This window comes from Chionomys nivalis, chromosome 21 (assembly GCF_950005125.1).
Source record: "Chionomys nivalis chromosome 21, mChiNiv1.1, whole genome shotgun sequence".
NCBI lineage: Eukaryota > Metazoa > Chordata > Mammalia > Rodentia > Cricetidae > Chionomys > Chionomys nivalis.
In genome coordinates, this window is record NC_080106.1 from 20,119,596 (window position 1) to 20,146,565 (window position 26,970).

Sequence of the window (26,970 nt, forward strand, 5' to 3'; positions counted from 1 at the left end):
TAGATGTGTCAGCAATTAGGAACTTCCTAAAGGTTTGAAAGTTGAGGCAAGAATTGGTTAAGACCGGTGTGGATGAATATTTAAAACGTGTGCCCGTTACCCTAGAGAATAAGAAGCTAAGGGCGCCTAAGAGACGGAAGTCTGAAGTGAGGGGAAGCCCTAGTGGATGAGGGCTGTAGGGCGCCTACAAGACACTTCGCAGGTGGGGTACATAGTCTAAACGAGGACAAACCCCATTCCCACATCGCTGCTGGGTCCCCTCTTTCTAACAGCCTAAACCTAGCGGCCTCACTGCAGCTGTAGCTTGCAGGGCCAGGGCATGAACCCAGCTGGCTCAGGTCGCGGCTCTTGGCAAGAGCAAGTACAAACAGTCTCCTTCAGCTGGGCTCGCCCGCAGCTGATCACAGCCATGTGTGAGAGGCATCCTCAGCTTATTCGCATCCTTTGATGAACCAGGTACCAAAGCCCGGCTGGGGCGCCACAGACTACATCGCCCAGATTTCAGGTGCCCAGAGCCGCGTGGCTGGGAAACAGAAGAAGACGCCCCTTAATTCTGTGCCTTAACCCCCTAAATTCGGGCAGAACTACAAAGACCATGATCTCAGATATGGGAGTGCATTGCTTTCTGGGAGTGATAGTCCTTAACACGGAGCGCTGCTGGCAGATCTTGCCCCACTGGACTACATATCCCAGCGTGCCTGAAAAACTTGGGGGAGAGGAGGGAGGGGAGAGTCCTGGAGGATGTGAATGGGGAGGGGGCACCCGCACCCTTCCCCCACCCTTCCCTTTTGCTGGGCAGGGGTGGGGGGAGGGGCCGGGCCGAGACTGCAGCCGCGGCGCTCCGGTAGGGCAGGGCCAAGCAAGGGCGGGACTGGCCCAAAGCAGGCGAACTGGAGAGCCTTGAAGCTAACGGGTCCGGGCGCGGGAGGCGGCGGCGGCGGCGGCGGCGGCAGCTTTTTGCACGGGCGGAGGCGGCGGCAGGAGCGGCAGGCATGGCCCGCGCGGCGCCCAGCGCAGACTGAGGTGCGCGGGCGGGATGCGAGAGGGAGGGATGCGGGGCTCCCCGGGCCCCGTGCTGCCCCAACCCTCCTCTGTGCGGGCAGAGGGCTTGGCCCAGAGGCCCAGACCCTTCGGGTCCAGCCCAGCAACTTCCCCCGGGACCGGGCGCCGTGTGGGCGGGGGTCTGATTGCCTTGGCCTCGATCCGGATCCCCGCCTTCTCCTCCTGCATATCTAGCAGCTCCCAGTCTTCCAGGCACTCCTGTGACACTCTTTGCTGGTAGCCCCCAACCCCAGCCCTTGAAAACCCTCTCCTAGTCTACACTTCCACACCCTAGGTTGTTGGTATCTCCAGCACCCGGAGCTTGGAAACCTGCTCCATCCGGAAACCCCTGCCTCACTTCTCTTGATCAGAAGCTATCTGCACCATCCGCACTTATTCCTCTACCCTTCTGCCTTCCCCACGCCTGGCACTGACCCCTAGCCACGCTCTGTGGCCTAGTTCTCTTTTATAAGACCTGACAGTTTGACCTCCTTCCTTCCTACTTTGGAGAAACTGAGGCATGAGCCAACCAGAAACTTGGTCAGTGTGCCCGCCCTCTGGTCTCTGGCCTGAGCCCTGTCCCTTGTCCCTCCTGTTTCTCCATCCCTTACCATGTCAAGACACGTTAGTTCCTCCAGCTATGCCCCTGTGATTGGATCAAACTTCCCAGCCCCTGCTCTGGGCTGAGCTCACACCAGTCTCTCCTGTGTAGTTGTCTCTTACTTCTGTCGCCCCCTCCTTTGCATAGCCCTCCGCCTGGAGAGGAGTCTCCCTCCCTTTGCTGCTCGCTCAAGTTAGCCTTTCTGCTTCAATCTTGCCAACTGCATCCTCCTCCCATTTTGCCTCGTTTCATCTATACACCGAGAACCATTCAGGGCACCCGGGGGCCCTTGGGAAGTAGTTATTTCTAGCCAGTAACCCATGCTCCTACTTGTGTACAAATGTCTAGAAACCGATTGGCCTTCCCTTCCTCAAGCTTGGTGGGCTCCGGAGTCTGGTTTGGAAGGCACCGTTTACCCTTATGGAGATGGTGGCGTTGGAGAACTCTGGTCACTATACCCTCAGCTAATCTGGCTTCTGCTGTTAACTTTGGAGTGGTTGCCCCTTCGGGAGGGGTGCCTGATATGTGTGCTCTGAGAAGTGCCTTGTGGAGGAAGGCGCTGTGCCTGTAGGTGGGGAGCTCAAGTTTAGTCCTGGTGCATCTGACTTGAAGGAAAGAGGGAGGGGGACACACAGGCGTGGTATGATCCAGTTTTTGTTTGTTCGGCTGGTTTTTACCCTGTTTCTTTAGCTGACTTTTCCTTTGGGTCACACTAGGCTTCTCCTATCTCCAGTCTCCCAGTAAAAAGTGGGGAAGGGAGGAGGGAACCTGTGAGCCATCAGAAAGGGATGGGAGTCTTCTGAAGTTTGCGGGGGTCCTGAGTGATCAGTCTTGATCTGAACCAGATGGTTCTCTGCTTCAACGCGGTCCCTCCCATACTCCCTCCCCCTTGGCTGTGAATAGGATGCTTTTAACCTTGTAACTTGAGAATGGAAAAGTGAGGCCAGGGGGCCAACTGTCTGTGTGAATGTTTATGTCTACATCTGCACACTGTGCAAGCTTGCCAGGGGCCAGTGGGAGTGTCTGTGCCCCAGAGGCCACTGTAGAGTTCTATGGCTGATAGGTCATAGGCACTTTTAGAGCCCAAAAGATAGAACTAGTTTTGAAGCCATTAAGAGTCACCGGAGTCAGGCAGCGTGGCACACACCTGTTATGCCAGCATTCGGGATGGCAAGATGATTACCATTTGAAGACACCCTAGGCTATACAATGAGATCTTGTCTCAGAAACCCCAAAAGAGGGGTCTGTGAGATGGTTTCCGGGTCAAGGTACTTGCCAAACGAGACTGGCAATCTGAGCTTAACCCCTGAGCCCAAATACGTTGGAAGAAGAGAACTGACTCCATAAACTTGTTCTTTGACCTCCACACACAAGCCACGGCAGCTGTTTCAGATTGAGGGGTCAGAAACAGCAAGGTTCCAGGTGTGGGGAAAGCGAGGCAGCTCGGTTTCTTTAGCTTGAGTTCTTCCTTTAAAGATTCATCTCATTTTTCTATGTGTGTCTGCCTGTGTCTGAGCATGTGCATGTGGCTGCCCTCAGAGGCCAGAAGAGGACAGCAGCTGCCCTGGAACTGGAGTTTCAGGTGCTTGTAAGACCCTAGATGGGGGTTCTGGGAACCAACTTGGTCCTCCACAAAAGCAACATGTGCTCTTAACCACTGAGCCAGCTCTCTTGAGTCTTTTTTTAAATAGTAGGAGATGGTATAGGGACTATGATTCAAAAAGAGGGGTGGGAAATGGATTTGTTATTCTGTAGTGTATTTTGTTCGCCGTGTAGTGGTCTTGTGTATTTGCATTTTGTTTTGCTTTTGAGACAAGGTCTTCCGTGAGGTCCGGGCTGTCTTCAGATTTGACGTGAAGCTGAAGATGGCCTTGGACTGATTCTCTCGCCTCTGCCCCGTCCTGGGATTCCAGGTGTGCGCCCTGATCTGAGCCGTGTACCTGATTTTGTGGAAGTTCTTTAAATGCATCTTTGTTTCTGGAATACTTTAGCGGGTGCGGAGTTGAAGCAGAGGTTTTGTTGTCGTTTTGTTTTCAGTTTTTAGAAAAGTAATTAATTTGGGGGGTGTGTGTTCGTATGTGTCGTGCTGTGGAGGTCAGAGGAGAACTTGCAGGGGTCAGTTCTCGCCTTCCATATGTGGATTCCGGGAACCAGACTCAGGTGTTCAGGCTTGGTGACATGGGCTTTTATCCCCTGAGCCATCTTGCCTGCCTTAACTTTCATTTTTAAAGTGTTGTCTTACTATGTAGCCCTGGTTGGCCTTGAACCTACTGTGTAGTCCATGCTGGCTTGGAGCTTTCAGTGACCCTCCTGTCTGTATCTCTGATTTGTACCACGGTGCCTGGCAGAGCAGAGAGGCTGACGATTAAAGGTGTTTTGTATTTTCCAGATCTTTTTTTTTTAAAAGATTTATTTATTTATTATGTATACAACATTCTGCTTCGATGTATGCCCACACGCTAGAGCAGGGCACCAGATCTCAGTACAGATAGTTGTGAGCCACCATGTGGTTGCTGGGAATTAAACTCAGGACCTCTGGAGAGCAGCCAGTGCCCTTAACCTCTGAGCCATCTCTCCAGCCCCTATTTTCCAGATCTTGAAATCCCCTGGAGAGTTAGTTCAGGCACAGATCCCTATGCCATGTTGCCGGAGTTTTTTTTTTGTTTGTTTGTTTGTTTGTTTCAGTTGGTCTGAATTTGTACCTCTCTTCAGCTCCTTGGGTCTAACAGTTTGACAGATGCTGAGTTGAGCCATTACAGCTGCATGGTAAACTAATCCCGACAGACGGAAAGGCTTTCGTTCACCTTATTTCCCCACCCTGGCTTATTCTGGCAGCTGTGTTGTGGAAGCCTTTGTCTTTGATTCTTTTGCCGCCCAGGGTTGTACGTGGCCTGACTATGGAGCCTGAGCCTAACTCTAGGCCTACTCTAACCACAGTCCCGTTCTTGGAAGGAGGGCCTCAGGACCAAACAGGATGTTTAGGAAGTAGGACTTTGGAAAAGGTTAGCTGCCTAGATACAATAAAGCGGCAGCTGAGACAGACGCTTGTCTGTTCCATCCAGATTTTTCAGACTGAGAGGATTAGGGTGCCTGCCAGGTGAAGTCCTGTGATGGCTGCACACTGGACAGGATGCCCAGGAATCTGGAGTTTAGACAAGCCAGAGGGACCATACAGTGTTTTGCAAATATTTCCTATCTGTTTACAGGCCAGTGAGAAGTAGATGCAGATATATAGGGAGATATATATGTCCAGGCAGATCTAGATCCAGGTAGGGTTAGAAAGACAAGGTGTGGGGCGCAGGGCAGCCCCAGAACTCACATTCCTGCCTGTCCGTTAAATTAGTCCTCCTGATGGCTCCAGGAATGGGATCTTTGAGTGCTCACGGCTAGCCCAGCACCACATGTCCTCATGCTGTAGGGAAGCCTCATAGCTGCCTTGCAAGGTGGGCACCATTGTCATTATTTTACATGTGAAATTTAAAGTACAACATCCAGGGCTGGGGAGAGACTTTCAAACATGAGGACCTGGGTTAAATTCCCAGCACCCGAATAAAAAATGTCAGGCATGGTGGTTCATGCGTGTAAACTCAGTGCAGGAGTGCAGAGGCAGGAGGATTCATGGGGCTTGCTGGCCAGTCAGTTGGTGAGCTTCAGGCCAATAAGAGACCTGCCTCAAAGGAGGTGAATGCTCTGTGCATACAACACACGTACACACACACCACACGTGCACACACATGCATACATATAGATGAGTTCACAGGAACAAACCAACAACAGCAAAAAAGCATGCATGGTAGGGCATATCTGCAATCCCAGGACTTGGGAACCTGAAATAGGAGGGTTATGAGTTCAAGGTTAGTCTGGACTATATAGTAAGACCCTATATGAAGAAATCAAACCAGGGGCTGGAGAGCTGGCTCAGCGGTTAAGAGCATTGCATGCTCTTCCAAAGGACCCGAGTTCGATTCCCAGCAAGCACATGGTGGCTCACAACCATCTGTAATGAGGTCTGGTGTCCTCTTCTAGCCTGCAGGCATATATTAAACAGAATATTGTATCCATAATAAATAAATATTAAAAAAAATCAAACCAACAAAAGTTAACAGGAGAAAAGTGTAACAAATCTTTTTATTAATTAATCATAGTTTTAACATGCCATGAGGTCTTCAGATTGAAGACCCTGGTGAACTATCCATTTTTACGCTTGAGTTGAGGAAGCTTAGAGAGCTGTGCAGAAATAAGATAGGACCAAAAAAGGCTGGCCTAATGCCCACTAGCCGCTTCTTAGCCTGTGGTAGCATTACTTCTTTCTGGATACAGGGCAGCATTCTTTATTTTTTGGATATGTTGCTGTCAGGCAAGAGAGGCCAGAGGCGAGGCAGGGGAAGATGAGAGTGACATTTAGGTCTTATTGCTTATTTTAGCAAAGAGGTCCTAGTTTGTTGTTGTCGTTGTTCACTTTTAGGGGTTCTAGTCTCTACAATATGCCTTAGGGGAAGGAAACATAGTTTCTTTGGCTCTCTCTGAATGGAGAAAGAGGGGCAAGAGATGAGAAGAAAGGAAGAGGCCAGTAAGAAACTTTGCACCTGAGACTTCAACTTTGTAGTGTTTCTTTGATAAGAAAGGGCTCTCCTGGAAGGCTGTGAGATGACAGTCAGAGGGAGGGGTGACTTGGGGCTCACATGCTCTTCAGGGTCTCAGGGTGGGTGTAGCCTCATGAGAGTGTCATGGACTTGGTCTCCAAGATGGGCTGTGCCCAGATTCCCATCCCAGCCTGGGCCACATGCCTCCCAGTGGTGAGGGCAGGACTGGCAGCATGACGAGTAGTCCCTCCAGACTCTCTTGAGAGCGAGGAAATGGGCCCTGTAGGGACTGACCCGAAAAGCGCTAGGCAAGGACTTGAGTTGGCAAGTGGCAAAGGGCTTAGTGTGACAGGTTTCTGAGCCAGCCAAGGGCAGACTGATAGGCAGCCTGGTATGGCAGGGTCATCAGGGGACAAGGAGAGGAGGGATGATACGGAACACCAGATAGGGCCCAAGTAAGATGTCATGAAGGCTGGGACTTGGCAGTAGAAATGGAAAAGGGAGGGACTGAAAGAGGCTCTGAAAAGTCGCTATCATCCTCTGGAAAAATACTTGATTCTCTGGAGTGTGGCGTTTTGATGTCTACGTGATGAGGGTTGCTTCCTTGAGCTGAAAAGGGCCACCCAGGAAGGAGGTTCTCAGGAGATAATATGGCCTACTTTGCAGACGCTGCCTGTGGCTGCCAACGGTATACCTGGCATCTCCGTCAGCATTTTTACTCCTGTCCCCGAGCTTTCTGAAGTTTGGTGCCTCAAACCGAGGCCCGCCATAGTAACTGAGAGCAGCTGGGGCTTGGTAACCACCACCATCGCATCTCTTTCCTCCCCCCTTTGCCTAGGATGGGCTCCTCCCTGCTGCTTCTCTCTGTTTCTCTACCCCAGCCTCCCGTTCCATCAGTCTCCCGTTCTACCCCATGTTCCTGCATATCCAAGTCCATAGCAGTCAAAGGGCCTGGCCCATTTCTCTAGGGACTTTTTTTTTTTTTTTTTTTTTTTTTTTTTTTTGGTTTTTCGAGACAGGGTTTCTCTGTGGTTTTTTGGAGCCTGTCCTGGAACTAGCTCTTGTAGACCAGGCTGGTCTCGAACTCACAGAGATCCGCCTGCCTCTGCCTCCCAAGTGCTGGGATTAAAGGCGTGCGCCACCACCGCCCGGCTTCTAGGGACTTTTTTTTTCTCTTTGCTCAGAATGCTTGTTAATAAATTTTTGTTAGCTATTAGGGTTGAAATCTCCAAGTAGTGTCTCCCAGGGAAAGAGTCTCCGCTCGGTCTGCACCTACTGAATGCAGACTTTTCCTTCAGCTAGGCAGGACTCACTAGGGACAGCTGCTTGTGTCCCCGGCCAGCCGTTCCCAAGTACTTCGTGTTGCTTATTTACAAATCATTATTGTAATTACAACATATTGTCAATCAAGCGTTTGTGTTGCCTTCACAGATCTCATCTCGGGCCCGAGGGCATAGCTGGGCTTCCAGCCACCCCAGATTCCTAGCTACGGAGGGCGAGTTCTCCTGTGGGAGTGGGCAGGAGGACAAGAGCAGGGTCCACTGAACAGTACTCTATTCCCGTAGACTTCCAGAGCAGAAGGCTAACGTCCGGGAACAGAGCGGTGTGTGTTCTCAGTTAAGATCTCTGTGATATTTTCCTGACTTTTAACACAGAATGGAGGTGAGGAAAGGGGGGGAAGGGGAGAAAAATGTAAGAGGGGGGAATTTAATTTGTGCTTATCTTGATATGGTTGTTAAATTATTTAAAGGCTTATTTTTATTGTTTTTAATTATGTGTATGCTTGTGTGTCTGTGTGGGCGTGAGCACGCGAGTGGCAGTGTCCACAGAGGCCAGAGGCTTCCGACCTCCCAGGAGCTGGTGTCAAGGCAGTTCTGAGCTGCCTAAATGCGGGCTCTGGAAACGGAACTTTGGTTCTCTGCTTAAAGCAGATATTCCTAACTACTGAACCATAGCTCCAGTCCATGGGTACTAAAATTTTATTTGTAAAATATCAAAAGTAGACATAGCACACACAGTTACGGTCTAAGATGTTGAAAGCAGCTGTGTGGTGGCACACGCCTTTAATCCCAGCACTTGGGAGGCAAAGGCAGGCGGAGCTCTGAGTTGGAAGATCATCCTGGTCCACAGAGCAGCCAGGGTTACACAGAGAAACCTTGTCTCAAAACAGCAAACAAACAAAAAGATGTTGAAAGTGTTAGAGGGTCCTCAGCCTCGCCTCTTCCTTCAGGTGGATTGGCATGAGGCCCTGACTCGGAAGTTATTCATGCTGAACTGTTGGGGAGGGGGCAGAAGGACCCAGGTCTTCTGTCTCTGAGGCATTGCTCTTTACCCAGCAGGCCTTGGGTTTTCCTGTGGCCTGGTAGACAACTAGCCTAGAACATTGTTATGTAACACAGACTGGCTTCAAATTCTTGGTCCCCCTGTGTTTACTTCCTATGCCACCACGTCCAGCAGCATTTTTTCTGTTTGATTCCTTCTCTTCTGACTGGGATCAGAATGAGGATATGCCATAGAGCTACCGAAGGCCACCATTTGCTATGTGGTTAGAGCTGAGGCCATCCTCGGGCAGAGGCTTCCTGGCTTATCAAAGGAGAGCATCGTGGGGCTCGAGACATAACCTGGGGACCCCCGAGGAGCAGCCCTCACTGCTCTACCTCTTCTGCCTTGAATCTTTCAGGGGTTGGAGTCCTAGCCCTGTGGAGAGGCCGCAGCCTCTCAGCCTTAGCAGGTCAGCAGCCTTGAGAGGAAGAAAATCAGCAACAAATGCAAATAGCTAATTGGTCTAGAGGGAACTGCTGTGGCAGGAAAAATCAACAAGTTATTTGTTTCTGTGGTTAAAGGGAATGTGGAGGGGATGGGGCTGGTGGAAGAGGGGAGAAAAGAGGTGGATTGCGGGAGAGATCCCCCCCACATCTAATTCTTCCTGCCTTTTCCTACAGGGTTCCTTTGCTTACAAAGGAGCCTTACAACAGTAAACAGTGGAATGCTGAGTCTCTTGTCTCTGACCCCCAATCCCACCCATATCCAGTTAAAGACAAAGTTCTTGTCATTTGAGGTACATGGTGACTTGGAGCTAAAATGCCAGGAAGAAATTAAAGTTTTCATAGGCCTGTACTGAGTCCTGGGGCTGTGCAGAGAACAGGTAGCAACCCCAGGGGATGCGGTGGGAAAGGCCTCTAGGAAGCAAGGAGGGTCCGCTGGGGTTGGCTTGCCCTGGGATTTTCTGTGGTTGGCCTTCTGTGTTCTGCCCTGTCCCAGAGGGCTTGATGTTCCCATGGACCTGTGACTGTTTAGCTTCTGGCTGGTTCCTCAGCATCACTCAGGAATACCCTAGGTGCCAAGGGCAGGGGAAATGACTAAAGATTTATTTAAAGCCAGTGTGTGTGTGTGTGTGTGTGTGTACGTACATACATACATGTACACGTGTGTCATGTGTGTGAGTGCTTACAGAAGCCAGAAGAGGCCACAGATCCCCAGGAGCTGGAGTTACAGGTGATTGTGAGCTGCCCAGTGTGGGTGCTGGAAACCAAATTCTAGTCCTCTGTAAGAGCAACAATGGCTCTCAATTGCTGAGCCATTTCTCCAGCCTCAGAGATAATTCTAGACTCAGAAAACTGAAGACGGTAAGAAAGGGGATTCCTGTTCTAGGGTAAGGAGCTATTTTCTCAGGCCTGCTGTGAAGTGGGGAGCAGATAAATAGTTTATGTCGGGGTTCAGAGTCATGGTGTTTGATGAAGCAATGTCATCAGTTCCTGAAAGGCAAGATAAACCTGACCATGAAGCCATTGTGGGAAAACCTCTAGGATGAAGGTGAGTTCTCATCTCAAATGAGACACCTCATGGTTTACATAGGGGTTACCCAGCTGTCTACATTTTTCCACCTATACTGGTGGTCTTGGCAATTCTTTTTTTTCCCCAAGACAGGGTTTCTCTCTATAGCTCTGGCTGTCCTGGAACTCACTCTGTAGACCAAGCTGACCTCAAACTCAGAGTTCCGCTTGCCTCTGCCTTCCTCCTGTCTATCCCTGATCTGTGGATCCCTGACATTCGTCTTATGCAGGACAGGGAGAAGAGCCATCCATGGTCCCTTTGTTGGCAGCCTCCGAGCATCCTAAGACATTGGAGATAGGGCTGTGTGGTTCTTGAAAAGAGGCAGCCGAACTTTACTCTCACCTTGCGGGACTGACTTTGATTGGGTGCACATACAATATAAATACTCCTATCTATCCACAGTGCTTTGCCACTGTTCCTCTCAGGGATGCACGTCCACGTGTAAATAAAGAACTCACAGGGCTGCTGAGGGCTCTGCTCTCAAACCATCTGGTCAACCCAACAGAGGAATGCCACATCCTGAGTAGGAGGGCAGAGTGGGAGCCCTGAATGCACTGTGCGGTCCAGACGTCTGGAAGTTGGTTTGACCTTTCTCTTGACCTTTGTGGATGCATTAAGCAGCAAACAGGCAGTTCTGGTTTCCCTAGAGAACATAGATTCCTGCAGCCAGGGGGACTGCTGCTCTGTTGTCAGCTCCTCATATCCCCCACCCCCTGATCCTTATTGTAGCTCTGCTGGGGTTCAGGTAAAAAGGTTCATCAGGCCTTGCTTCACATCCCTCTTTTTCTTTGTAAAAATAATTTATTTTTTTATTTTATGTGCATTGGTGTTTTGCCTGCATGTATGTCTGTATGAGGGTGTCAGATCTTGGAGTTACAGACAGTTGTGAGCTGCCATGTGGGTGCTGGGAATTGAACCCTGGTCCTCTGGAAGGGTAGCCAGTGTTCTTAACCACTGAGCCATCTCTCCATCATCTCTCATGTTAGGCTGGGCATCCATAAGCCCTGGAAGAAATGGTTCCTTTGAGACAGGGTTTCTCTTTATAGCCTTGACTGTCCTGGAACTCACTCCGCAGACCAAGCTGGCCTTGAACTCAAGAGATCCACCTGCCTCTACTTGTGATTAAAGGTGTGCACCACCACCTCTTTACACCCAGCTCTGCTCTAGCCAGGTTTTCCTTAAGCCCAGGTGTGAGGATGGCTCGCACTGGGTGCTAGGGTTTGAGAACCTGCCCGGCCTGAGCACTGATAGAGTCTCAGCAGAGAAGGAAGGTTTAGGAGGAAGGCTACACATACAGAGATGCAAAGCCTGAACACAAATGTTAGGGAAGTACAGCATAAAATTTCTGTCTCATTATTCAGGGAGGTGGGACAGAGAACCACAGCGTCCAGCCAGATAGGGCCTCCATGCCCCACCCTGCCAAGGACGGGGAGGCACGCTTTCCGGCCAAGGCAGGGCTGGGCTGGTCACAGAGGATTGTGCCTGCCCGAAAGTGTGGGAGTGCTTGTTCTTTGCAGCTTGGCAGCTTGCTAGGGGTCAGTATGATAAGACTGTAAGAAGAGACAGATCCTTGGTTTTTACACGCAGACAGCTGCCTGCCCTGGGCAGCACAACAGTCCCCGACAGTCTATTGTGTGGCTCCTTTGGCTCTTCTGAAATATAGAGCCTCTGGCTGCAGCCCAGCTGGGTTTCCCCTGCCTGGCTGCTAGCTTCCTCTCCCATCTGGGGTCAGATGAGGTCTGCACTGTGGAGTGATGATGTTGAGACCCAGCCAATTCTGAGCTTGACCTAGAAGTTTGAAGCCCCCCTACGAGAGGGGTCAGGGCCTCCAGACTGAGCAGCAGCTCTCTCACCTGCCCATTTCATTTGTCATCATCCAGTGCTTGTTTTAATTTGATTTATTATTGTTGTGGTATCGGTAGGGTGGAGATGGGGGTCGGCATTTGTGCCACAGCTTGCACGGGAATGTTAGAAGATTATTTTGTGGATTCGGGGATGGAATTCAGTGTTGTCAGGCTTGTGCAGTAGGTGCCTTTACCCACTTAACCATCTCACCAGTCCTATTTTGGTTTTGTTTTGGGGTAGGTCTCATCCTGTGTCTGGCCTGGAGTTTTCTAATGGACAAGGTTGACCTTGAACTTGTGGTGTTCTTCTGTCTTCTGTCCCTCAAGTTCTGGGCTTACAGGTGTCTTGCCTGTCTCCTTTTGGTTTTACGGTATCTGCTGCTAAACCAGACAGACCTGGTGATATGCAGACATTTGGGGGGAGCCCTAACCTTTGCTCCAGAGCGTTAGGAGGTGTGGCTGTTTCTGGGTGGGATTGGGGGTGGGTTTACATTTGTGGAGATTCCTGGAGCTTCCCTGTGGAGATGAGGCTTGAAGGGATCTCTTCAGTAGAGCTGGGGTTTGAGTAGTAAGAAGGCATCTGTAGTGAAGGACAGCTCTTTGGACAGAATGGACAGCTGTCGATGTGGAGTGAAATTGAAGGATTAGAGACAGATTTTGGTAGTAAAATCAATTGGACTTCAGACTGGCTAAGGGAAGGAAGGAAAGCCACAGATGACTCAACATTTCAGGCTGAGATGGAAGATAGAGTTCCTTTCCCAGAAACCAAGAATACAGAAAAGAAAAGGGGCTGGATGCAAGGGACTTAGATCATGTGTGAGTTTGTTTGAAGCAACCTGAGACTAAATAAGGTACTTTGAGGGTACTATAAAATATATCATTTAAGAGGCAATATCCAGTCAGACACGGTAGTGGGTGTATATAATCCCAGCACTCAGGAAGCAGAGGCAGGATGCTCTGAGTTCGAGGCTAACCTAGTCTACATAGTAAATTTCAGGCCAGTGAGAGTTACACGGTGAAACCCTGTCTCAAAAAACAAAACAACAACCAAAAGGAGGCAATGTTTAGAAGTTAAAGGGACAGATGGCCCAGGCATCCCGTGCACTGTCCAGCATTGCTTGAAAAGTCAGCGATGACTCTTCCTGGTTGAGATGCAGTTTTGGAAAGTTCACCCCTCTGCATTTTAAGCCTGATCTAGAATCACTTTTTTCTTTTGGTACTAGAGCTTGAACCCAGGGCCTTATACATGGTAGGCAGACATTCTACCAGTGAGCTCCATTCCCAGCCAGCCAGCCAGAATCACATGTATTATCTTTGACAGTATCATTTGGTTTGTGGTATGGCGGACTAGATATCAGAGGACAAGCGAACTGGGGATGTGGCCCAATGATAAAACCCCTGCCTTTTATATAAACCCAGAGTCTTGAGTTCAACTCCTAGAAGACGTGGGGAAGGCACACCTGGTTTCAATCCCCAGGAGGGGGTGCGGAGCATGAGTAAACACATCTTTTTCTTGTCGTGGTCGCGTCCTTCCTGTGGTTAGGGAATTCTGGCAGTTGGCATTGCTGGTCCCATGCCTCCCTAGAAAGCCTCACACACCAAAGCCTCTTATAAGGAGGGCAGGTTTGAGTAGTGACCCTGGCTGGAAAAGGACTTTGGTCCTGGTCAGAACCAAACTACTCCCATAAATCCCAGACCATCAGTTCCCAGACCACTGTGGCTCTCATGGGCCTCCCCTGGGCTGACCTAAGTGCAGGTTCCAGACCGTCTTTTAGGTACGATAGCAAGTGATACGTAAGGGGCTTTCTAAAATTGCTTAAGAAATGGAGAATGATTGTATTTGTGACAGAGACTGTATCAGTTGGACTTCTTCGTTTATAAAAATCCACCTTGCTAGAAGTGGTGGCGCACGCCTTTAATCTCAGCGCTTGGGAGGCAGAGGCAGGTGGATCCCTGTGAGTTCCATGCCAGCTTCCTGGTCTACAGAGAGTTCCAGAACGTCCAGAGATACATAATTACAAACAAACAAAAAAATCCACCTCACTTACCCCGGTGTGATGACATAAATATAATCTCAGCACTTGGGAGGTGGACGCAAGGGGCGGGGCGGGGATCAGGAGTTCAAGGTCATCTTTAGTCACCTAATCAGTTGGAGATGAACCTGGGGTATCTGAACTGTCTCAAGAAAAGAAAATCTACTTCTGAGTGCCCTTTGACTAAAGGGCAGCCATTGCTTCACATACCTTATGACTGGCTCCATCCTCCCAGCACCCTTCCTGAGATTGCTATAGAGAACCCTAAACTGGGACTCAGTGCTGAATCCTGGCCTAGCCAACTACTCGACTGTGTGCATTTGGTGCTCTCATTGGCTGGGCTTGGGTTGCATGACATAGGGATAGTAATTTGAAGAGAGATGAGTCTCTAAAGGAAAACTGTATTGCTCATTATGAAGACATTGCATATTGAAGCAGCGTCTGGTGTGCTTTTAGATCCATGGAGACCCGATGATAGCTCTGTGGCCTGATTTTTATATCAGTAACCACTATAGGTAAACCCACAGTGCTTACTACTGTTAATGAATTTACCTAGTTAAAGGTTGAATGCTAGCAAGGACACTTGTCTAATACTTCCAGGAACCAGAAGGTGAAGGCTAGAAGATCATTCCTTCAAGGCCAGCCTAGGCTACGTAGGAATTCAGGTCAATCTCAGCTATATAGCAAGACCCTGTCTCAAAATAACCAAATGATATCTTGTAATCTGAGCACTTGGATCAGGAGTTTAAGGCTACCCAGGATGGGATTTTGTTGAAAACAAATAGCAGACAGTAACAAAGTCCCATGTAGGTGAAGAACTAAGACAAGGCCCAGAATAGCAGTGGCAGCTTTTCGGGAGGAATCACTCCCCTGCCTCTGATGCTCATTCCCAAGTCATTCTTCCCATGCACTGCAAGATAAAAAGCTAGCATAGACATGTGATGGCAGATGGCCCCTTCCTCATGTGGCCCAGAACAACCTCCGTGGTGGCTGGTGTTACAAAGGGATATATCTGAAATGGGGACACTTGCTGATGGTGGCTTCAACCAGGTCCCAGTAAAGAGGATTTGCCCCAGCTCTTCCTGCATTCTTTTCTGAGGCCACCTCCCCTGATTCTGTGGTGATTATTGCAGGGCCTATCAGGATGTGGATGAAGAGATATTATACTTTTTAGGTCCTGCTGGGGATTTCCTGGTGGGGACTGTCATGCCCCTCTGACCTCTTTGAGATAGAACATCCAGCACAGTGGTGTAGATTTGAGCAGAAAGACAAAATCAGCACTCTTTGAGCCTCATTTCTCTGTCGCTTTCAGTTGGTGAGAGTTAAGATTTTTGACCCAGCTTGCCTGAGCCAGGGGATTCTGAGATCTCAGCAGTGTTCCCTGTTTCGAGCTTCAGGTTTGTCAAGAGGAGACCACGAGTTCAGTCTTGGATAGGCTTCTTGCCCTAGCCAGGCTGCTGGGCCTCTGGCTCACGGAGAGAAGAATGTGCCTGTGAGAGGCTTTGGTCCTATTTGAAGATATAAAATTTTATACTGACAAAATGCTGGGAGTTCCGGGCATTTCTCACCAGCTCCTCGATTCTCAGGCGATGATGTAGGCTTTTCTGAGCTTGGTCTGAGTTCCCTTTTCATTACACCCATTTCCCTGTCATCCATCTTTCCTCCTCTCCAGATGTTTACTGGCAGCCAGTTCTTCTCCCTGCACCGTTTGCCAGCCCATAATGACAGACATATTCTGTCTGCCCCTCTAGTTTTGTGCCCAGGACCTGGGCCTGGCTCTGTACCCATCTTCTTAGACTTAAATGCAGGGTCTCTTGCTGTCTGTGCTTCCGTCTTCTCTGTGGGGCTGAAGTTCACCACCATTGTGTATTTAATATTTGCCAGGAGTTTGTGAGATCAGCAAAGGGAAGGCAGGCATTGTGAAGTTCACTATGCAGTTGGAGGACCCGAGGCCGAATCATAAAGGTGTGGTTTGCCTAGAGTTACACAGCTACACCGCTTTGAGCAAAGGCTGTTCTGGAATGGAGCCTCCGCCGCCTCCTCCTCCTCCTCCTCCTCCTTTTCCTCCTCCTCCATTTTGAGATGGGATCTTATGTACCTTAAGTTGGTTTCAAATTTGAAAAGTTTTTGTAGCCCGATAAACCTCTCTGCCAGCGTAATAATCTGAATCAGACCAAATCAAACTGAATTAGAAAAAGCCCAGGTTTAATGGATACATACCAGTGCTCCCGGGTGGCCTTCCAACCCCCCAAGAGAGAAGACAGGAAAGGAAGACAGGAAAACCATGTGTTTGTTCTCTTGGGGGGTAGTTTAAATACTCTGTGGGAGTGATCTTGAGCATCTCTGGGCAGGGGTCATCATTTGGCGGGCTTTCTCGTAGGTGGAGTCTGGACTGAGGCAATTCCCAGGGGAGGGGGCTTGGGATGGAACTTCCACCCAAACATTCCAGACTCTTCTGGATATATGGATGCCAGGGACTGAGGTGAAGCTTCCACCCAAACAAAATTATGTAGCTGAGGATGACCTGGAACTCTTGATCCTTGTGTGTAACAAGAGCAGGGATTGCAGAAGTGTGCCATACTCTCTGCTAGGTTTTTTGTTTTTAATGTAAAATGTCAGTTCTGGACTGGGGAGGAGGCTCAGTTGGTAACGTGTCTGCCGTGCAAGCTTGAGGACTCGAGGTTGAATCTCAATACCGACGTTTTTGTTTTTAAAGCCTGGAGTAGTTACTGCCCCTATAATTTTAGCGTGTGTGCTGTGGTGTGTGTGTGTGTGTGAGAGAGAGAGAGAGAAAGAGAGAGAGAGAGAGAGAGAGAGAGAGAGAGAGAGAGAGAGAGAGAGAGAGAGGTGGGTGGGTCCTTGGAGCTTGCTGGCTCCCAGTCTTGCCAGTGAACGGGTAAGTGATAGGGTCAATGAGAGACCATGTTTCAAACTAGAAGCAATAGAGGAGGATGCTCACTGCCACCCTCTGGCATACTCACACACGAGTCAATTCTAAGGCACCTATTGGGGTGATGATACTCCAGCCTTAATAAGGGAAGGGGCTCAAAAAGGACCCCGCTCTGAACAGCTTCCAAGTCACCTGTGCCTGGGGTCTCGGGTGGCACCATTATGTTGGAAATCCCCATCATAGCCTAGATAATAAAGTCTGTTTTCTGGGAGCCATCATAAATGAACAGAGGCCTATATCCCCACTCTACAGCAGGTGCCAGCACGAATGTCTGCCATTATGGACATCAGTTTGGCAAGGAGCTCAGAATTTAGGAGCCAGAATGAGTCACCCTTGAGGATAGGCAGTGGAGACAGGGAAGGCCCCTTTCTTCCCCAAACCTGGGTGTTCTTTCCTGGAGGTGAGGGCCAGAAGCAGGGAAAGGAGAAGTTCCCCTTTGTGCCTGCTCACAGCAGCCGATGCTGCGGCCTTCCAGGGGTGGGCAAGTGCTAACCTAGTGAGCAGGAGCCTTCTTGAGTAGGTCACAGCAGATTATCAGCTTCTCAGGGAAGAGGAAGGCTGTCGGTATCGAAGAGAAGTGAAAGTGTTGCGAACCGGCCTCTGCCACACTCTGTCTCCTGGGGATGCACAATATGAAAAAGCTGGGTGCAGGGCCACCTGCAGGGTGGGTACTGGAGGAACCAGATGGCACCAGGTTGCTCTTGGACTCGGAGAAGTCTGTGTTCTCTTGCTTGCTTACTCGCTCTTGGTCTCAGTCTCTATCTCTGGCTCTGTCTTGCTCTGGAGCCCCTGCTGGTCTAGAACTTACTGCGTAGACCCCGCTGGCCTTGGATTTTCAGTGATTGCTCTACGGCAGGCATTTTCAACCTGCGATCTCAGCACCTTTGGGTGTCGAAGGACACTTTCACATTTATCAGACATCCCATGTACCAGATATTTACTATGATTCATGACAGTAGCAACATTACAGTTATGAAGTAGCAATGAAAATAATTTTATGGTTGGGGGTCAGCACAACATGAGGAACTGAATTAAAGGGCCACAGCGTTAGAAAGGTTGAGAACCACTGCTCTAAGGCATGAAGATTACAGGCATATGCTACCATAGCCTGCATAACCAAAACTTCAAAGATCTCTGCTGGAAAGATGACAGTGGCCGAGCAAGGGCCCCACTCTAGTCTCCTTCATTCCTTTCACTGTGCTTCTTTCTGCCTCCCCTCCCTAGGGACATGGGTGTGCAGGGCGCGTTGGTATTGCTTCTCTTAAGTCTTCTGGGCCTAGCATGTGTGCAGACATCTTCAGGTTTCTATTAGCATAGCTACCATGGGCTGACCTTTTCAAAAGTCATTACTAAATATAAAAGGAGAACAAAAGAAAGCTAAAGATAGGGTGTTCAGAGAATACGGAAGTCTGGCCCACATAGTACAAGTTACCAGTTAGTGCCAACAATTTGGACCCTGTTCTGATTTACCAATGCTTGAAAACCACATACCCCAGCATGCCTCTTGGTTTCACCCTCTGGTCTAGCGCCAGTCTGTTTCCCTGTCTAGACACTGTCAGTCACCTGTACCGCCACTAACCTTGCTACTGCCCTACGTCTTCCTATCTACCCAGGGATCATTTGCTTTTCGTGTATGTGGGTGCTTCCTTCCTTGGTCGGCCAGACAATTGGCATTTACATGGCTGTGCCTTTTGGCAGTGTGTCTTCTTCTGAGTAAACCTTCACTATACCTACTCTTGACACGGCGCTCAAGCCCCGGATAAACCCACAAGCTGCCAAACTAAAGGGTTCTTCAGCATCTGATTTTGGCAGGAACTGTAGACATTTCCCCACCTGGTTCCTTCCTCCCACTGGGCCACAAGAATAGAAACTGATAAGAAATTGGCTCGGTTGATGGAAGTATATTGGGTGGGTTAGCAGAAGGGTTTTTTTTTTTTTTTTTAGATGTAAGGGGAAAGTACTTTTAAGTCATGTTCTTGATGAAGGAAGTAGATATAATAGCTGACCACAAAGCTATGTTTCCAGCCTGCAGTAGTGTTTCTTGCCTTCGATTGGATGGGGCCCAAGAGCCGGACAGGTTTCCAGAGCCCAGACTGTTACCCTAAAGCATCCAGTACCCCCACTACAAGCCCAGTATTCAGATAGGGTGATACAACATCCAGAGAAACTCTGCCTCCGGGAAATGTGAAAACAGGATTGATTTTTAAAGGGGAAGTTAAATGTTTGGTATGGATAGTCACACTTGTAATCTAGCCATTGTAGGTCTGAGGCAGGAGGATAAGTTTTGTTTTGTTTTTTTTTTTTTTCGAGACAGGGTTTCTCTGTGGTTTTGGAGCCTGTCCTGGAACTAGCTCTTGTAGACCAGGCTGGTCTCGAACTCACAGAGATCCGCCTGCCTCTGCCTCCCGAGTGCTGGGATTAAAGGCGTGCACCACCACCGCCCGGCTGCAGGAGGATAAGTTTGAGGACACCCAGATTATATAGCAAGATCCTGTATCAAAAAGAGGAGTGTGGCGAGGGGGAAATGTTGGCATTATTTTATGTGTATGAATGTTTTGTCTGCATGTGTGTACATGCACTGTGTACATAGAGTGCTCAAGGAGGCTAGAAGAGGACATTGACTGCCCCGGAATTGGAATTACAGATGGTTGTGAGCTGTGTGGGGGTACTGGGAACTGAATTGGGTCCTCGGAAAGAGCAGTAGTAAGTGCTCTTAACCCCAGAGCCCTCTGTCTAGTCCCAGAATAGGTCACCTTAAATCACTTTCCTCATGATCCTGTTTCACTTGATACATTTTATGAATGTCTACATAGGCATGTAAAATAGGCATATAAATCAAATATTTATTAATGGTAAATCATAAAGAATATTAAAATTTTATTGGTTCAAAAGAAAATTCTAGTTTATCATTTGTGTGTCTCTGTGTGTATGTGTGGCAGCTTTGTGGAGTCCGCTCTGAAGCATGACATCAGGTTGTCTGCAGGCTTTCCCTGCAGGCACTTCTACCCACAGAATCATCTTGCTGGTCCCTTTATTGGCGTTTGGAGACAGCGTCTCGTGTAGCCCAGGCTGACCTCAGACTAGCTATATGGCTGAGCACTACTGTGTGTCCTGACCTCCTTCCTCTGACTTCCAAGTTCCTGGGATTGTATGCAGGGTTTTGGGCATCTGTCATCGGATGCTGCCTGGTCTCAGATCCAATGCATCCCACCTGGAAGGCATAGCTGAGCCGCGGGTATTGAAGGTGCCATATAGAAGCCCAGGTGGCACATTCCTGGGGCTGATGTCGAAGAACCCAGCTCTCACCTGTTTTTTGTTTTTGTTTTTGCTTTGTTGTCTGTCTTTGTAGCCCTTGCTGGCCTGGCATTTGTTCTTTGGTCCAAGCCGGCTTTAAACTCTTGGCCACCCTCCTGTAACGCTGAGTGCCGGGATTAGAAGTGTCTTGCTTTCACCTCTAAAGTGTGACCCTGGAACTAGCTAGTCTGCTCCTAACCTTTGGCCACTGAGCGGAGGCTACTGCACACTGAGGCTTTTGGGGCCCTGTGTCCCAGGAGGACTTTTAGTCGTGTCAAGGGCTGTAGTTGGTCCAGTGTGCCACCACTTTAGACCAAGCTTATCCCAGAGGGGCCTGGGATCCTGTTGAGTCAGCCATTCATGCTCTCCGTAGAGCTTTCTTTTCCAGGGAAGCAGTCCATCCAGCTTCCTGGGCCTGTGACTTCCTTCCCGACAGTGCTGGCCCTTGGTCGATTTTCTGGTTTTATAGTCTATAGAGAATGTTGGGGTAGATGTTGACTTCATATAGTGTATACTTCAACTTCAGGCCTGGGCTGAAGCCTGGCTAGATTTCTGAGCTGTAGAAAGTGTCCTGGAGCATCTCGGGAGCATAGATTCTCCTGCCTAGATAAGTATTGTCTGGAGCTGTATGCACCTGAGTCCAGCACTTTGCCATCAGCCCTGGCTGGGGTCAAACAGCCCCAGCCTTTTCCGGTATCCACTGGTAGCACACTCCTGTAATGTTTGCACTTGAGAGACGGGCAGGAGGAGCAGGAATTCATGGTGTTATCTTCGGCTACATAGTGAGTTAGAGGCCAGCCTGGGCTACCTTGCCTCCAAAAACAAAACAAAAACCAGAAACTGGAGAGAGTTCAGCTGTTAAGATGTCAGTTTAACAAACACCCCTAACTCCAATTTTGATGCCCTCCTCTGATCTCCTCAGGTGTTCTCATAGACACCCCCACTCTCCCCATCCCCCCCTCCACCTCCTCCACACAAATGAATAACTTTTTAAAAAAACCCGACCCGAGCTGGGTGGTGGTGGCGCACGCCTTTAATCCCAGCACTCAGGAGGCAGAGGCAGGTGGATCTCTGTGAGTTTGAGGCCAGCCTGGTCTACAGATCGAGTTCCAGGGCTGGCAGAGCTTTTATACAGAGAAACCTTATCTCAAAAACAAAACAACAACAACAACAACAAAAAAACAAAACAAAACAAAACAAAACCCCCAAAACAAACAAACAAAAAACCTACCCAAATAAAAAAGATTTAGGAAATCTTGTTTTGTTGTTTGTTTGTTTGTTTGATTTTTTTTTTTTTTCCCAGGAGAGGGTTTCTTTGTGTAGCCCTGGCTGTCCTGAAACCCTGGAACTCTTATATAGACCAGGCTGGGCTTCAACTCAGAGATCTTTCTGCCTCTGCTTCTGCATTCACCACCACACCTGGTAATGTAAGAATCCTTTAGTGTTGGTAGCGAAGGGTTGGAAATCAGGAAGAGATCTTCCTGCCTCATCCATTTTTCTATGAATCATCCTGGCTGGATTGGGCTCTTTTAGGAGAACAGTTGCCTGTGGCCCTCACTACCGGCTCTTCCTTCCTGGGCTGCGTGTTCTTGCTGAGAACTGTTGTGGTGTGGGAGCCCTGTGTCCATGTGGCTCCTGACTTGTGGGTGTGTGGGCCGGAGAACAGCCAGGTAAGTGGTGAGAAACAACCTGCCCCGCTCGCTTGCCTTGACCCCTTCTCTCCCAGCGTGGGTGTTAGAACACGGTCAGATTCATTCTCTGTCTGCCTGTATCTAAAGGGTCTTCTGTTACCCATGCTGGTCAGCAATGCGCTTACCACTTCCTCCTGAGCACAAGGATTTGGGGCTGATCACCACATCCAACTCATTCTTTGACCCTTCTTTTAATCTTCCAAAACCAGGAGGCCGAGTCTGTGCATTTGGGGAGGGAGGGGTTAGGGAGGGTTGGCCTGACTAGTTGCTAAGCAGAGCCAGGAGGACTGTCCTGCTGGGGCTGGAGCCTGGCCCTCTCCTCAGGGAGTTCCTTTTCTTCCTCTTGAAGCCCTGGCTCTGCCCCCAGCACCAGAACTCCACAGGTGTTTATTTCTTTGGGATAAACCATGGGAACGCATCACCAGCTCCATTAAGAGAGTAAGACCCTGAGTGCCAGTCTTGAAGATGGAGGGTCCCTTGGTCAACCCGTGGGAAGGCTTCCCTCCTGGAGGAAGCCTGGCTAATAACAGCTAAGGATTTCTCGAAACAGAGCGGACCCACGGATCTGCTCCTGGGTAGAGGAGGCTGACCTCACTGTGGTCAGAAAGGAGCCACGCAGCTTTGCAGGGGGAGGGGTAGTGATATTACTTAACGGGAAGAGACATGCTAGGGCAGGCTGGCTGTCAGTCCCTTCTTGAAATACTTCTTGAATGACCGCACCCTCTTTTTCCCTATGAGTCAGAGCATTCTCTGAAAGCACCCTAGTCTCATCTTGAAGAGGCTGTAGTCAGGGCTCGTGTCTCTTGAAGGTAGGAAGAGAGCTAGCTCAGTTGGGAGGAGAAAGCCACAAGTCTGGGCCATGCGAGCTCCTGTCTGGCTTTCCTTCAGCCAGCATTTCTCCACCCTAATCTCTACTTCCTCCAGAATCCTCCAAAGAGCCTTGACTTTCTCTCCCTCAGTCTGTACCATACCCTGAATGTGTCCTGTCTCATCTGAGTTCTCTCCCTGTCTCCTGCCTTTGGGGGTTTCTGTGCATCCTCTGTTCCTCCTTATGTCTGAGGTCTCAAGGAGAACCCGCCTGTCTTTCGTAGACTCTGACTGCTGACATATAATTAGAGAGCCACAGGTATGGGATGGGTCTTAGGGAGATGTTTAGAATCTCTTTTTTGTGTGGTTGGCTGAAGTGGCCACTGGGTAAGAGGTACACCCACTGTGTTTAATGTAGGAGTAAGGGCCAACCAAGGCATTTCTGTCTCTGAGACCTCTGTGTTCCTGGAAGCTGGTACCTGGCACTCTATGGGGTGGCAGTGTCTGGGATTGGTCAGAGAGGGCACTCTGGAGCAAGACTGCTGCCCCTGGGGGAGATCGGTTTCAGGGAGGATGTGGGGTAGCACTACTTATGTGCAGGGCTTATGCTTCAGGATGCTGAACAGGGCTGTGGGGCCCTAAGCCAGGAGTTACCCAAATGGAATGGGGGCTAAGTGAACTGTGGTCTTCAGCTTGCCTACCTAGGATGACAGCTGGGAGCCTTTTGCTTCTAATCTTTTCAGGACTGCTGTGAAAAGGATAACAGTCTCACCTTATAGAAAAGGACATAGATCAGAGAGGTCAGATGGTTAATAGGTGACCAGTGGCAATGCCAGAATGTGAATCCAAATTTTGCTAGGTACTTACTTCTTTGGGGAGGCTTTGCGCTTACATGGCTAGAGGAGCCATCTTTGTTACGCCTAGCTACTCAAGAGACTGAGACAGAAGGATCACAAGTTTGAGGCATTCCTAGGCAATTTAGTGAAATCTGTCTTAAATTTTTCATAAGCATACGAAAAAAATAAGCTAGTGATTATAGCTAAGTGGCAAAGTACTTGGCTAGCATTTGTAACTCCCTAGTAACAAGTGGTGAAAAAAATTAGAGAAAACTCTTTCTTCTATATTTTGGGGACAAATGAGTATGGGGCTGAATATAATTATCATCTCTATCTCCCTACTTAAAAAAATATTTCAGCTGGGTGGTGCTGGCACATGCCTTTAATCCCAGCACTCAGGAGGCAGAGGCAGGTGGATCTCTGTGAGTTTGAGGCCAGCCTGGTCTACAAATGAGTTCCAGGACAGGCTCCATAGCTACTGAGAAACCCTGTCAAAAAAAACAAAACAAAACAAAAATTCTTTCATTTGGACATGCTGGCCTATGCCTGTGATCCTAGAATTTTAAGATTATCCCTGGCTACATAGTGAGTTCTAGGCCAGCATGAGACTTTGTTTCAACAACAAAAAAGGGGTGTATGTGGTTGGGGTCTACTTAAGTTGATAAGAGGACTTACCTAATAAGTGTCTTAGCCTATCTTGTAGTCCCAGCACTTGGAAAGTAGAGGCAGGAGGCTCAGAAGTTCAAGAGCATTCTTGGTGACATAGCCTAGTTCAAGGTCAGCCTGGGGTACATGAAACCCTATCTCCAAAATAAGGTTTTCAAACAATTTTCATAGCCAGTGTTTATTTGAATTCTTTTAGCTTAAGGTTACTTATAAAGACATGATGGTTAGGCAAATATTTATTGATCCCTGCCCTAATATTTGTGTATATGTGTGTGTGTGTGTGTGTTTTGCTTGTATGTCCGTGTGGGTACCACATGTGTGCTGTGCTGGACCTGGAGTTACAGAGGGTTGTGAGCTGCCATCCTTGTGCTGGGAACGGAACCCAAGTCCTCTGGAAGAGCCGCGGTGCTCTTCAAGCTAACTATCTCTTCGGCCCCTTAATGCCTATTCTACTTAGGACTATACTAGACCATGCAGTAAGAGATGATGAATTAAGCAACACAATCCCTATGCCTTGGAATTAATTAATACATAATTTTGAGACAGGGTCTCATTATAGTCCAGATTGTCCTGGAACTGACCACAGTTTGGGTTGTAGATTTTATATTTTAAGTGAGAGATATAGACACATTTGTGGTTTTTTTTCTAGTTCCAGTGTAGACTCTTTAATAAATGTGGGCCAGATACTGCTTGTGATTCAAATGAGTTCATATCCCAAGAGGGTCGGGTATGATTGGAAATAAGCCTGGTTTTGAGATCTCTGGATGCTGTTTATGATCATGAGTCTGACCTTGGCGTCATGCAGAAGATGACAAGTCTGAAGTATCTTGTGGACATGCCAGAGAGATAGTTGGGAATGCAGGCTGTTGGGCTGGAAAAGACGTGGTGCGCAGAAGCAAAAAGGACTGAGGGCAGACCCTTCGGAATACGTAGAGAGACTAGGTTAAAAGCACGCAACTAGATAGGGAGGTCCAGAGAGACTGGAAAGATGTTTACAGTCACCTGGAGGGCCAGATAGTGGTCGGCAGTATTGATGGAGGCAGTCTGAGAGAAGGGTGGTGAAGACAGTGGGGGTGGGCCTTGGCCACCTGGCAGCCCTCCCAAGCAGGCTCAGCCCCGTATCCTAACCATCCAGTTCAAAGCAGAGAAAAGGAGATTCATTCAGTGTGGGCACATGAGGAAGATGACAGAGATCCAGTGACCTTTTCCCCAGATCTGTCTTGAGTTCCTGTTGTGAGGTTTATGCATAGTTATGAAATCAGTCAAGTTGTCCTGCCCATCATTGTCTGAGCTTCTCTCTAGGGAGGTGGGCTGACAAGTTGTCAGCATTTTGGGAAATCTCTTTCTGGGAGATGAATTCCCACTCTGGCTAGCGCCAGGCTTCTTGAAACCTTTTCCTTCTCCCTGTAGGAGATTCCTGGGGGTAATTCCAAGCCATGGAGTGCCTTGTTTCAATAATCTGATCACCAACATAAGGAACACAAGTACTCTCCCCTTTAAAAAAAAAAAGACTTCTTTTACTTTAAATACTGTGTGTGTGTGCACGCATGTGCATGCAGCCGCCTGCATAGTCCAAAAGAATGTCAGATCTGCTGAAGTTTGAATTACAGTTGGTTGTGAGCTACCAGACAGAGAGCACATGAAAAGCAAGCTTCCTTTTCTCTCCTGACATTTTTCTACTTGAAATGCTACAATGTCTGGAGCACAGCAGCCTTTTCACAACTAGAGGGTGAAACAGCCTACACTCTGAAGATGACAGAGCGAAAAGATACAGGGTCCGCATTGATCCTGGATGCACCCCATGACTGTGGACTTCCATTTCCATACTTCTCATCATTCTGTAACTCAGTTCTGTGTACAGGCTCGGGATTGAAGCCAGGAGGCAGATACACCAAGTAGGCTTCCCACCGCTGAGCTACAACCCCAGCCACAACTATAGTTACATGATCATTCCCCAAATCACAACCTCTCTGTGCCCCCCCCCCTTCTACCCTGTGTTGCCCATGACAGACTCAAATGCCTAGGTGCAAGCAGTTTTCTCACTTCAAACTCCCAAAAGAGCGGGGACCGTGGACACATGCCATAATGCATGACTTAGCATGTAATTTTTTTACATTTATTTATTGGAAGGAGAAGGCAGGTGTGCCACAGTGGATGTGTAGAGAGCAGAGGCCAACTTTTGGGAGTTGATTCTCTCATTCTAACATGTAGAGTCTGGGGGTCGACCTCGGGCTGCCAGACCTGGCAGGAAACACCTTTACCTGTAGAACCATCTCATTGCTGTTGGTATCAGCAACCTGTTCCTTCCTCTGTAGGTTTCTTCTCTCTCTCTCCTCTCCCCCTCTTCCTTCCTCCTTCCTTCCGGCAGTGTCTGACTTGGTTGCTGGCTTATTGCAGCAGCCTAGTTTAGGTCCAGGCTGTGTCTCTTGAGAAAGCCTGCTGAAAACCAGCCACTTCAAAACAATAATCAGCAGCAGCTTCTCTTCAGCTCGCTTTTCCAGGCTCAGACCAGTAGGCCTGTGGACTTCAACCCTGCTTTCGTCTGTGTTCCTGGCCAGTTCTTACCCAGGCAATGCTTAACCATTGTGATTGTGGGTGAGGCGGGGGATTGCTGTTTTTAGAATTTTATCTTTTTAGATATGGCTACTGTGTTTACAGAGCCATCTTGATGGGATGCACCGAATTAAACAATTCACGTCAGGGAACTGGGGATCCTTGCCAAGGCCTGTCTCTTGGGAAGGAATAGCAAGCCGTCGCTAACAAGATTGATAGAACTCCCAGCCAGCACAC

The 26,970-nt window shown here is 48.9% G+C and overlaps 1 protein-coding gene across 2 annotated transcripts in view; it reads left to right on the forward strand.

Annotated features, from left to right (window-relative positions):
- The first annotated feature begins 742 nt into the window (after positions 1 to 742).
- St3gal2 (ST3 beta-galactoside alpha-2,3-sialyltransferase 2) overlaps positions 743 to 26,970 on the forward strand; it is a 52,760-nt gene continuing 26,532 nt past the window's right edge. Inside the window, exon 1 of one of the 2 annotated variants that reach the window (XM_057753236.1) lies at positions 743 to 1,023. In XM_057753236.1, the coding sequence (XP_057609219.1) occupies positions 748 to 1,023 (276 nt within the window). In that variant the 5' untranslated portion in view covers positions 743 to 747. The remainder of the gene's footprint in view (positions 1,024 to 26,970) is intronic. The other variant, XM_057753235.1, reaches the window with a different exon arrangement.